Source organism: Heteronotia binoei, chromosome 5 (genome assembly GCF_032191835.1).
Source record: "Heteronotia binoei isolate CCM8104 ecotype False Entrance Well chromosome 5, APGP_CSIRO_Hbin_v1, whole genome shotgun sequence".
Lineage (NCBI taxonomy): Eukaryota > Metazoa > Chordata > Lepidosauria > Squamata > Gekkonidae > Heteronotia > Heteronotia binoei.
In genome coordinates, this window is record NC_083227.1 from 88,284,894 (window position 1) to 88,297,206 (window position 12,313).

At 41.4% G+C, this 12,313-nt stretch overlaps 1 protein-coding gene across 1 annotated transcript in view; it reads right to left on the reverse strand.

The window, feature by feature from the left end:
- CACNA2D3 (calcium voltage-gated channel auxiliary subunit alpha2delta 3) overlaps positions 1-12,313 on the reverse strand; it is a 1,102,401-nt gene that overhangs the window by 236,192 nt on the left and 853,896 nt on the right. Inside the window, exon 18 of the mRNA XM_060238809.1 lies at positions 8,058-8,141. Within this exon, the coding sequence (XP_060094792.1) occupies positions 8,058-8,141 (84 nt within the window). The remainder of the gene's footprint in view (positions 1-8,057; positions 8,142-12,313) is intronic.

A 12,313-nucleotide genomic window follows, 5' to 3' on the forward strand; every position in this document is an offset into this window, starting at 1 on the left:
CTCAGGGAAGTCGCAGATTTACAAAAAGAGCCTCCAAAACACTCATAGCTTTTAAGTTCAAGTATGCATGTGGGAATTGGAATTTTTTTTTTTTTTACCCTGTGAATATAGTTCTTGGCTTTGTAGCACAGTTTTTCATCTAGTCTGTAGACTATTGCTTTGCTGCCTCTGTATGGTTCAAATTGATATGAGTGTACACTTCTTTCTTTTAGCCTCATCAGCTCACTTAGCATGCATTATGCATAAAAAAGAAAGAAATATCTACTCATACAATAACCCAAGTGTTTAAAGTGCCTTACAGGTATAAGAAGGCAGATCCTTGCCCCAGTGAGTTTACAATCCAAAATTTGACATCAGGGAAACAACAAAGGAAACAGAAGGGAAGAAGGTGGAGCCAAAGATGAAACAGGAGAAGAAAATGTTTTCCCTCCAGTTGCATGGACTTTATTTCAGTGGTGGCTAAATGGTTATGCCAAGGCCTCTTTAGAAAAGGTGAACTTTTCACAATTAAAGGATTTTAAAGTTATTGTTAAACATTACTATCACTCCTGAATGGCCCCCATTATATTCACAATAGCAGTGAAATCAGGGTTTTTAACATACTTGGGAAACTCCCTGGGTATGCAGAAAGATAAATTAACCAACAGAATTAAAAATTTAAAATTAACCAACAGAAAAGGAGGCTGACAATTCATGCCTGCTGACAGTTTAAGCACTAGGCCAGCCATCTTCCCCTTTGTTCTTTAAGATTCTTTCCAATTACATCCCTTCTTCTAATGGGATGTCTATTGCAACATCTAACAAAATCCTTATCCATTTCCTTCAGCAATTTTAAATTTTAAAGAAATGTAATTTTGAAAATATTTGCTATCAGGGTTCCCAGCCTTCTGTTGGGGATGGGGTTCCCTTGGTTCCTGCTGACATTGAGCTGACCGGCAGAGGGATCCCCACCCCCAATGTGCTCTGTCATGCCCTGTGTGCCCAGTACAATGATATCACCTGGAAGTGACATCATCACACCGGGCATGTCATGTGGGGACGCTACATACTTTAGTTCTCTTGAAAAAAAAAATATTCTTCCAAATAAACTGGGGGGGGGGGATTTATTTAAATTTTCAATTCCTTTAATTTTGATGTATTTTTATTCTCTTTCCATGTATTTCACGGTTAGGAAAAAATAACAAATAGAGGTATAGATCCAGTTGCATGGTGGCTGGTGCTTGTCCTGGCCCAGTTGTGTGATGGCTGGCATCAGGGTTGGTGTTGGGCCTGGCCCAGTTTTACAAAAGAACATAAGAAGAACCTGCTGGATCAGACCAGTGGTCCATCTAATCCAGCACTACAATTTCACACAGCAGACAACCAGTTGCCTTGGAGGATCAAACAAGTTGCATGGTAGCTGATGCTGGGCTTGGTGCTGGGTCTGGCTGATGCAGGGGCTGGGACAGATCCAGTTGCGAAGTGGTCACCACTGTGGCTGGGCTGAGTTGCAAGCTAGGCCCAGTTGTGCTGTGGTTGCTGCTGCCAGGCCAAGTGGTGTGGGTACTGAGTCTCCAATGGTCACTGTTGGGCCTATTTCCAGCAAGTCCTCCTCTATCAGGGACATGACAGGGGAAGGGGACTGCATGCTTTCTAGAGTTGTTTTGGCCTCCAAGTCCACCGACCCCCCCCCCCAGATTTGTTTTACAGAAAATAAGATTTACAAGACTCAGCAATATTGTTGTGATTGCCTAGCAACCTCCAAACTGGCCACTGAGAGTTCAGTGGGCATAAAAAAAAAAAGCTACCATCATTCTTTCTATTATTTTACGGAGTTTCCCCCATTTTTCCAGAATTTTCAGCAAACTTGGGTCTACATTCACTTTTGTACAGAAATCCCCTCACCTGCCCCTATCTCCATTTTATGGATCTACCCTCTATGGCTGGTAGAGGGAAGATGCCCCTATCTCCATTTTATGGATCTACCCTCTATGGCTGGGTTCAGAATTAGATATATGATATTAATTTTCTTCTGCACCAGTGCACTCCTGTTCATTATTCTAATAGACCCACAGAAAGACAGATATAACAATAATTTTTCATTATTGTTTATACACACGCATACACACATATAGTGAAAAAAGACTCCACTGCTGCGGAAGGAAAAAAGTATTCTTTTGAATTTTTGCACAACCAAAAGACTAAGTTTAATACAAAACTTCATTTCTTCCTGTTTGAGGCCATTCATAACTATTTGCATCTCAATTTCTGGAAACAGTAATCACGGAGAGCCACAGATTCTAACACTGAAAATGCCACTCTAGTAAAACCTCAAAATCCAGAGAACCAGAAAACCCTCAAAGCATAACGTGGCAGAGAATTCTGTAAGCATCTCTAATTATAATATACTGTTCTAGAACATGAATTACCATAGCCAGATCTTTTATGCACAGATGATAGCACTGGCCTAAGATGGTAAAATGTGCTGGTGGCATCGTTATGATCTGGGAATTCAAAAGGACTCTCAAACTCCAAATTTGATCTTGATGGTTGAGGGATCTGGTGAACCCCAAGCCAACAATGTGTCCAGTCTATAACTGAATTTGGGTATTGATTCACAACCCAACTCCAAATCCAGGACGATGAAAAAAAGAGACAAAGAATTGGGTGTCACTGGCATACTGATGGCATCATATCCCAACTGAACCAACGTTTACATTATCATGTTTAAAATATCACCCAGTGCTTATATTATCAAGATGTTAAGTAATAAGATAAATAAAAAATGGTAAAGGTAGTCCCCTGTGCAAGCACCAGTCATTTTCGACTCTGGAGTGATGTTGCTTTCACAACGTTTTCACGGCAGACTTTTTATGGGGTGGTTTGCCATTGCCTTCCCCAGTCATCTACACTTTCCCCCCAACAAGCTGGGTACTCATTTTACCGACCTCAGAAGGATGGAAGGCTGAGTCAACTTGGAGCCGGCTACCTGAATCAGCTTCCGCTGGGATCGAACTCAGGTCATGAGCAGAGGGCTCTGACTGCAGTACTGCAGCTTTACCACTCTGCGTCATGGGGCTCTTCAATAAGACAGATAAGATTAAACTTTACAGGCTCTCTATGGAGAACTGCAGTATTCAAGTCCAGTAGCACCTTAAAGGACAACAAGATTCCCAAGATATAAGCTTTCAAGAGTCAAAACTCCCTTTGTCAGATACCAAGGGAAGATACCCTGACAGAGGGAGCTTTGACTTTCAAAAGTTTATACTCTAGAAATCTTGTTGATCTTTAAGGTGCTACTGGACTTGAATTTTGCTTTTTCTACTGCAGACCAGCATGGCTACTCATCTTAAACTACAGAAAACTGTTCAGCAGTGGTGGGCCCTAAAATGTACTAAAATCATTGCATTGCAATGCCCCTTTGTGTTTAGTTCCCTTCAAGGTTAATAAACATCAGCCCCTTAATCATAATTAAAAATCAAATACTGAACAACAGGCAATATTCATTTGGAGTAGAATTTGAAATAGTCTTGCCTCAAACCCTGTTGAAGAAATCTGTTCTTGGTTTCAGAGTTCACTCCTTAAGAATTAGGAATGCTGGGATTTTGAATCAAACAAGTTCAACAGTCAAAATTATTGTGTTCAAACATGGTGATCAGATATGATCCCATCACCCAAGCAACTCAAATGGCCACTGAACTGCCCCCTGGGCAATACATGTATAAAGAGCTGCTCAAATCAGCAACCATGAATTATGAACTACTTAGTCAAAGGGCAGAATTTTTTTTCCATTTTTTAGCAGTCTTTAATTTTGATAGGTTTATATAATTTGGTACTGGATTAACAATGGCTGCATCTACACGATAAGTTACCCGTATCTTTTTTTCCCTCCTGCAGTGCCACCAAAGGGCTTTTCAAGGTTATATGTATGCCAAGTTATAAGGGAAACATGCAGGCAGCAAATGAACTCTTTAAAACAAATGAAAGTGGGGACTTGTGGCAATAGATCATTAAGATGCTCATTCACAGTAGCACAATAATTATGAATGATTTCTACAATTGATGGAGATGTGGGGAAATTGTGGCCATGGTTGCATGAAAAGTCAGTTGCACTGTGCCTCACTGTTAGGTGGGAATACAATGAAACATCTTATTAAACAGCCATGAAAAGTTGCTGAACAGTCTGTCAAAAAATTATTCTGCATTTGCCACTGGCCAACCCACAGGTGTTTGAGCATTCCTATTTTCATCAAGGAGTTGGATTTCCTTGACAAATCTCAAACCACAATGGTTTGGACTCTGTCTACTTCAGAATTTCCAAGACAAGATCCAGAACATGGGTCAAATGTGCTGTCTCATTTTGCCATTGTGGGATCTGTATAGTAAAGGAATGTTCTTTCCTTCAGGAACAATAAGGTCTGGGAAGGGGGCAGAAAATGTCCTGAATAAAGCTCTTGATTGCAGCTTTCTTCTTTCATGGAAGTCAATGGTAGATGTCCTCCAGATATTCCAAGACTGTGCCAAATTCCATTTGGTGCTGGCTTAGAAAAATAGAATTAAGGTAGAGAAGGAGGCCGTACTAAATAACACTAAGGGCGTTTTCGCACAGACCTTAATCAGTAGCGACGCCCCTCTTCACCGCGCAGGATCGGCGCGGATTTCGCACTAATTGCCGCGGAGCACCCGGAAGAGCTGGAAAGTCCCGCGGCTTTTGCGGCGCAAATGGAAACTGGTTTTTGGCGGTTTCCGTTTGCTCCGCAAAAGCCGCGGGACTTTCCGGCTCTTCCGGGTGCTCCGCGGCAATTAGTGCGAAATCCGCGCCGATCCTGCACGGTGAAGAGGGGCGTCGCTACCGATTAAGGTCTGTGCGAAAACGCCCTAAGTATGCAGGGTGAATACTGGTTCCCTGCTACCCAGATTTTAAGCTAACTGGGTGTAGTAGAAAGAATGCTTCCTGTATTCGCACTATGACTGCATCTCTTTCTTTTTTTTTTCTACCCAGATTAGTGTAGCAAAAGTTACAGGGAACTGATTAAACAAAAGCCCTGCTGATTCTGGTGAGGGTTTGAGGGATTTTCAGGGAACTTCAGCACTTCTGATATCTGAATTCTACAACCAAAGAATTCTACTTGAAATAAAATTTTAAAATAAAGAAGATCAAAATAAGGTGAAGAATATTAAGAAAAAAATGGCTGTTCCTGGGGAACAGTTGTAGCTAGAAAATACAGAAAAAAGACAGAATCTGGTGGAAGGTATTTATGTACAGTTACCACAAGAATGTCCTAGAAAAGAGGCAGTCTGGCCTATGGGAAAAAAGAAAGAACTTACCAATAGGGAAGATCAACTTTGCTAAACTATTTCATTATTCACTAATTAATTGTGGAGAGCTGGAGATACATTTTTTGCAAGAAAAGGCAAATACAAACTTCAGTTGGAGAGAAAAACAATTGAGAAATGACTACATCAGAACAGTGGCAGTACTCCAGAGGCTGACATACGTGACGAATCCCAGATTTCAGAAATACATGAGACAATAAATATGGAAACCTTCTATTGCTATATTCAAAACCTCTCCAAAATGAATGGAATTTGGAAGGGTAGAGAGATGTTATTGTATTGCTGATATTTGAGAATGGTGCTAGGAAAGATCTATGGAAATTCAAACATGCAAGCATGACTTCAGTAAGTATGGACATTATGGGAAAAGCTAAATAACAGTAAGTGAAAGGAGCACACCTGGAAAGTTATGATTTAATTAAGGACAGTCAGCATGTATTGGTCCTGAAGAAATCATGCTGAACAAATCAGATTTATGAAGGAAGTAACAGAAAGACCAGGCAAAGGTTAAGCTGTGGACATAAGGAAAACTTTTGATACAGTATTGCTAGAAAAAATGACATGTGAAGAGATACAGATTATATAACTAAAGAATGAACATGATTCTGGACAGACACTACTGAACAGCAGAGATTAGCACATGCCTAAAGTAAGATGTTAGAAGGACAGTGCTAAAACAATCCTTCACTTTTGAATGCTGTGGTTTGGACTAAGACCAAAAAAAAATCTTTTCAGCTGTGGCATCAGTAACTGTAGAGGAAGATAAAGGCAAACTTCTTCCGAGAGAGAGAGCATGCATCAAGGCAAAATTTCATTAGTGGATATGCCCTTTTTCATTCCTTTCTATATGCTGTCAGCCTTTTGATTTTCCCTATTTTTGCTACTGCCATTTCTTATTAGTTTGTTTGTTTCACAGCATTTTTTTTACAATTTATACAAAAATCATTTTAAAAAATACATTTATGAAATAGAAAACAATTGACTCAAGGAAATACAGATGTACACAAGGAAGAATAAAAGCAAAATGGGGATTTTGTGTTGTAACAGCAGGGCTTATGGAAGCTGGAAACATCCCTAAATTTTATGATTCTCTCTACATGTTACTTAACAGGCTGTAACAAGAGCTGGCTACTGACATTTTTGTCTCCAATAGGACGTTTTAGAATGACGGCCCTGCCCTGTCTCTGAAGAGATGGTAGTCCTGAGAGCAGATCCTCACTCATCCTTTGCCTGATGTAGGTTGGCAACCCTATTGATGGAACCATACTAAGGGTGTGATCAGATGGGTAGGTTGCCATGACAGGTATTAGCTTTCAAAAAGCCACTTGATTTTGCATTGCTTTACATAGATCAGACAGCAGCCACTGAGATGGTATCAAAGTGGCATGGGCCCATGATCAGCCATTCACATTGCTAATGCATTGCAACCACAGACCCCCAGCTGGGTTGGGTAGGTTTTTTTCAAACTCTCTCTGTACATGCACAGAAGCAAACAGGCGCACAAGTTCTCCTGGCTGATTCTACAGAGGTGCTGAAGTGCACCTTCAGAGTGGGGTCGGGGGGGGGGGGAAGGATATGCAGAAATGGAGTAGAATTATCATTCCACTTGTGCATCTCTATGACATGCTGGGGCAATCAGATAGCCAGAAACGCGCCATGGAAGGGCTTCACTGGGGAAGCACAGGGGCCAGATGTGCATATGATCATGCTCACTTAATCTGGAGGGAAGGGGTGGCTATGGTTGGGCCAAACTGCTCGTCTGATCATAAGACTTCCCTCATACTGTTGGTCCTCACAGCAGCAAATTATTCCAGTTATTTAACTTTTATCTGATTAGCTATCATATCTGTGATAACGTAGAGAAACTCAGGATTCATTGGACTACTTAAGAACATAAGAGAAGCCATGTTGGATCAGGCCGATGGCCCATCCAGTCCAACACTCTGTCACACAGTGGCCAAAAAATTCTCCCTTTGGGTGAAGAAGTACCTCCTTTTATCCGTTCTAACCCGACTGCTCAGCAATTTCATTGAATGCCCACGAGTTCCCAAACCAGAGACATTTCATCTCCTGTTGGCTTTCCCCCAAGGTTTAGTTTAAAACTGCTCTGGCACCTTTTTGATTTTAAGCCCCAGCAGCCTGGTTTGTCCAGTTCTCTCTAGCTCTCCTGAGAGATAGGTCAGGCTGTGAGTCTTACCCAAGGCCACTAAGAGAGCTGCATAGCTGAGTATTTTGAACTTCAGTTTTTCTTTTACCAGTCTAGTCTCCGTCTAGTACAGCACTCCTGCTAGAGTAGCACCAAATTTACTATGACCACTGTTGGTTCTGCTTCATAGCAGTGGATTCTCTCCCTGCCCCCCCCTTTTTTTCCCTTTAGCCCCTTCCCCACACTATTAATGGACAGCAGGAACAAATAAACCAAAACAGTACTGGGATTCAAATTGATGGGGCAAAAGAACTGTTGCTTGTTATGAGGAACTACAGTAGACTACCATTGAGCAGGGACTCATGGTATGTGTGTTTCCATGGTAACCAATAAGCGACGAATGGCAGCAGATAAATGTCTCTGAAGAGCATGAGGAAAAGTGAGTATATGTTTATATGAGAAAGAGCCAGTACAAAATTATAAGGTAAAAATAATTTTGGAATGTAATGTTTTCTTTTCTCGGCAGCAATCCAGTAGACATCTTTGCTACTTGTAATTAATGTAACAGATTTCTAACAAGATCTGACTCGCTTACCACATCATCCCTGTCTTCCCATTCAACCTCAGAAAGATCAACGCTGCTATAGTTTGGTTTTCTTCGCTTTTTTCCTTCTTCATACTAGGGTTGAAAAAAAAAGTTTTTAACATACTGGGTATAGTTCATTTAAATAAAGGCAATGTCCTTTATCACATTCAATTTTTTACCATGAGACAAGTATGTAGGAGCAATATATGATTTCCAACATTTTCGTCAGATAATGCTAACTATAGAAAGTGTTGCATAAGTATTTCCTAAAGTGTGACTCCTTGAGACCTTAGCAAGTATTCCTTTTAAGCTGACTTTGCATTTTCCACAACCAACAGATCTAACAATTGTCAATTAAACTCATGAACCTGCACAAGCAGGAACAAATTCGTGTGGAGACCAAATAAAATAACTTCGTATCATACACTCAACAGAGACATTGTACTTAACTACGCCATATGGAAAGTATGTGAGACCTTGGCCTCAGAGTTTACAGAAGACATCATGAACCAGCTCTTGCAGCAACACAGGATGTTATATATCCTAAAGTTTCACTATTTAAAATTTTACGTATTTCTTTTGAAACAAGATAAGGACCAACTTCTGTGAAGATTGGTGTTAGTATCTACTGATACCACATTTTATCTGTTCTTTCAGGGTGGTGGTAAGGATTAAAACCACACTCGAAAGGAAGTATTGTCTTTATCTTGGCTGTTGTTACACTGTAAATCTCCATTTTTAAAATAAACATCTCATGATGACAAATGAGTTTGACACTTGCATGGTCATAATGTAGGAAAATCTTGCCTCCTGCTACATATCAGTACTAAGAAACCCCTTCAGTAGAAACAAAAATATTCTTCTAAGGCATGGATTAAAGCTGTATGTCTATATAAGACCAGTAGGTAAATCAACACATTGTATCAGATGTTGGTTTAAAAGCAAATACATTTATTTACTCAGTCTTAAAATTATGATTGTGCAATATCTGGAGAAGAGGAGATCTATTTAAAAATACTGTTCTCTGGCACCAAGCTGTGGATTTCTGTAAAGAAATCTAGCTGCCTATTCAAATGATTCATTTGAAACATTCACCATAATAAATGTTTGCAGTAAGAAAAAGATTTAAAAGATCCTGCTCACAGTTGTGCTTTACCATGGACTTCATAGTCTCAAAATTGCAGTGCAATGAACAGTTACACCACTATATGTCAAAGGATTAATACCCTAATCTCACTTTGTTTTATTTAATGATAAAAGGTAAAGGTAATCCCTGTGCAAGCACCAGTCGTTTCCGACTCTGGGGTGACGTTGCTTTCACAATATTTTCTTGGCAGACTTTTTACGGGGTGGTTTGCCATTGCCTTCCCCAGTCATTTACACTTTACCCTCAGCAAGCTGGGAACTCATTTTACCAACCTCGGAAGGATGGAAGGCTGAGTCAATCATGAACTGGCTACCTGAACCCAGCTTCCACCAGTATTATTATTATTATTATCATCATCATCATCATCATCATCATCATCATCATCATCATCATCATCATTTGTTTATTTATATTCTGCCCATTTCCCCATAGGGACTCAGAGTGGAGTGCAACATACATAATAAAACCACAATAAAATCACAACAGCATAGTGATAAAAAAACCCAATGACAATATTCAGTACAACAAAATGGTTCAGCAGGACAGTATAATAAAATGATGTAGCAGGACAGTACAGCAAATCAGCGCAGTAGGATAGTGCAGTAGTGTGGTAGGGGAAGCCAACCAATCTAATGGATAGATGCCCGCTGCCTCACCCAAAGACCTGGCAGGACAGCTCCATTTTGCAGGCCCTACAAATGGCTAAAGCCAGGTAGGGCCCGGATCTCCATAGGAAGCTGATTCCACTAGGCTGGGGCCAGGACCGAAAAGGACCTGGCCCTGGTAAAGGCAAGGTGGGCATCTCTTGGGCCGGGGACAGTCAGCCTATCTTGGGAGGTTGAACGAAGCAACCTCTAGGATCAAACTCAGGTCATGATTTAATGATATTTAATGATACGTATTTAATTATACCAAAGGGCAAATCAGACAACACTTTTTTGCATTCTTGGTGTGATGATTGTACATTAAAACAGCATACTGGAAAACTGAAAATGCAATTATTCTATTTGGCCTTACCTGCTTTGTGGGTAGTTAAAGGACCAAAGCAGGAAGAACACAACTTTGCAGGAACATTAAAGATACAACTGCAAAAGTGCAAGATGTACTCTGTGAACTGGCACTCAGGTGTACTCTAAGTAGAGCTAAAAATATTGGGAAGTCCAAAATGCAGAATCAATGAAACAAATACATGGCAGCAGCTGCACTTTTCCACACTAAACTTCAAAGCTTTTCAAAACAGGACAGCTGAAATGCTGCCCATTTCCAGCCTGTAAAGAGGTGCTTATTTATTTTGAATATTTATATTCTGTCTATCCAAAAGATGTCCACAGTGGCAAACGATATTTTATTTAGTTACTTCATTTAAGACTTTCTCTCTCCCTCTTCTCCATTTTATCTTCACAATAAACCCGTGAGGTACGTTGGGTTGAGAGTGTGCAACTGGCCCAAAGGCAACCAGCAACCTTGCATGGCAGAGAGAGGATTTAGATCTGCCTCTCCCAGACTTTGTCCAACTCTCTAAACATTATATAAGAACAAAAGAAAAGCCATAAGAGAAGCCCATCCAGTCCAACACTCTGACACACAGTGGCCAAAAAAACCCCAGGTGCCAACAGGAGGTCCATTTCATGCTAGAAACTGTAACAATATCTCAAAAAAAGAGAGAGAGAGACACTAACATGTGGCTTAACAAGTTTATTAATGTCTGAGCTATATACATTAAACATTCTTGAACTAGTAAGAGCTGCTGCTAACATGAAGCCTACTGCGGTTATCAGTATTTGGAGCAAGCCTATCCTCATTAGCGAGTGTTACTGTTGGTTTAGTTAATCCACACCTGAATGTAAAACAGTGTTGAGAGTTGTTAGGCCTCATCAACCATGGGCTACTCCAACAATTAAGGGCTTGGCTGATACTGCTCAACTAAGGTTGCCAGGTCTTACCTGGCTCCTGGCAAGGGATGTTTTTCATTAGTGCAGAGCATGAGTGGCATGATTATGTCACCTGGATGTGACAACCTTGCACTGGCATGTCACACAGGGATGGTCTAACATTTGGGTAAAAAACTCTATGGTGCAATAAAGTTTTCAACCCAAATGGTAGAGTATTCCTTGCACGACTTCCAGGTGATGTTATTCCACTGGGTACATCGGTCGCTAATAGAGCTTCTTGAGGTGGGGATCCCCTCACTGGCCAGCTCCCTGCCAGAAGGTTGGGGCCCCCAAAACTGGGGGAAAGCCCGCCCTCAGTGGGAACTCTAAGCTCAACCATGGAAGTTGTTCCCCCCCCAGCTCGCTCAAACTAATCACAGGCTAATTTGGGAGCAGTCCCCATCCCTACCAACCTGTAGGGTAGGAAATCACACTATTCCTACCAGAAACTAGTTGTGGCCTAACATAGCACCTTTCCAGACCAATCTGAAGGGGACCACAAAAAATTCTTTCTCATCCCCTCAAAAGGTATAGTGGGTGGGCCAACTTGCAGCAAAAGCTTGCTGTGGAAAGCAAGACAGAGCTCAGTAGCTTCTCATACATCCTTCTGATTGGCTGCTCCATAGAAGGCAGCAAATAGTGCTCTGGTGCTTTATTTAAAATTGGGGCTGGCAAAAAACAGTCCTCTGACCATGTAGGCTGGAAAAGAAATGAAATAAAATATTTATGAAACACACTACATTATCAGCATCAGGTAAGCATATTATTACTGGCTGCAAAGATTGTAGAAAGCAGCACAAATGAGGAAGTAACAAACAACAGCAATTAAATGCATCATCATCTTCAGTTCTCAGAGCACCAGATAGCAATTCGGTCCCTCCCCAGCCGAGCGGACCATCATCCGCTGAGGCTGGGGGCCGTCCATTGCCTCCCCGATAAGATAGAGGCAGTGGATGAGTTTTACTTCCGAGCGGGGGGTGAGGCACGGCCTTAAAAGGCTGGCCCCACCCCCCCGATCATGCAGTTGGAAAATTGCTCTTGGAAAGAGCGATTTGAGTGTCAGGACCTGGGCTCATCGAGGACGGGTTTGGAACGTGCGGCTGTGTTGCGGTTCAACGCGATGTCTTTGGGACCGGCAGTAGCTTCAGCTGCGTGAGGCACCTGAGAGCAAAGCTCAGGGGGGCACG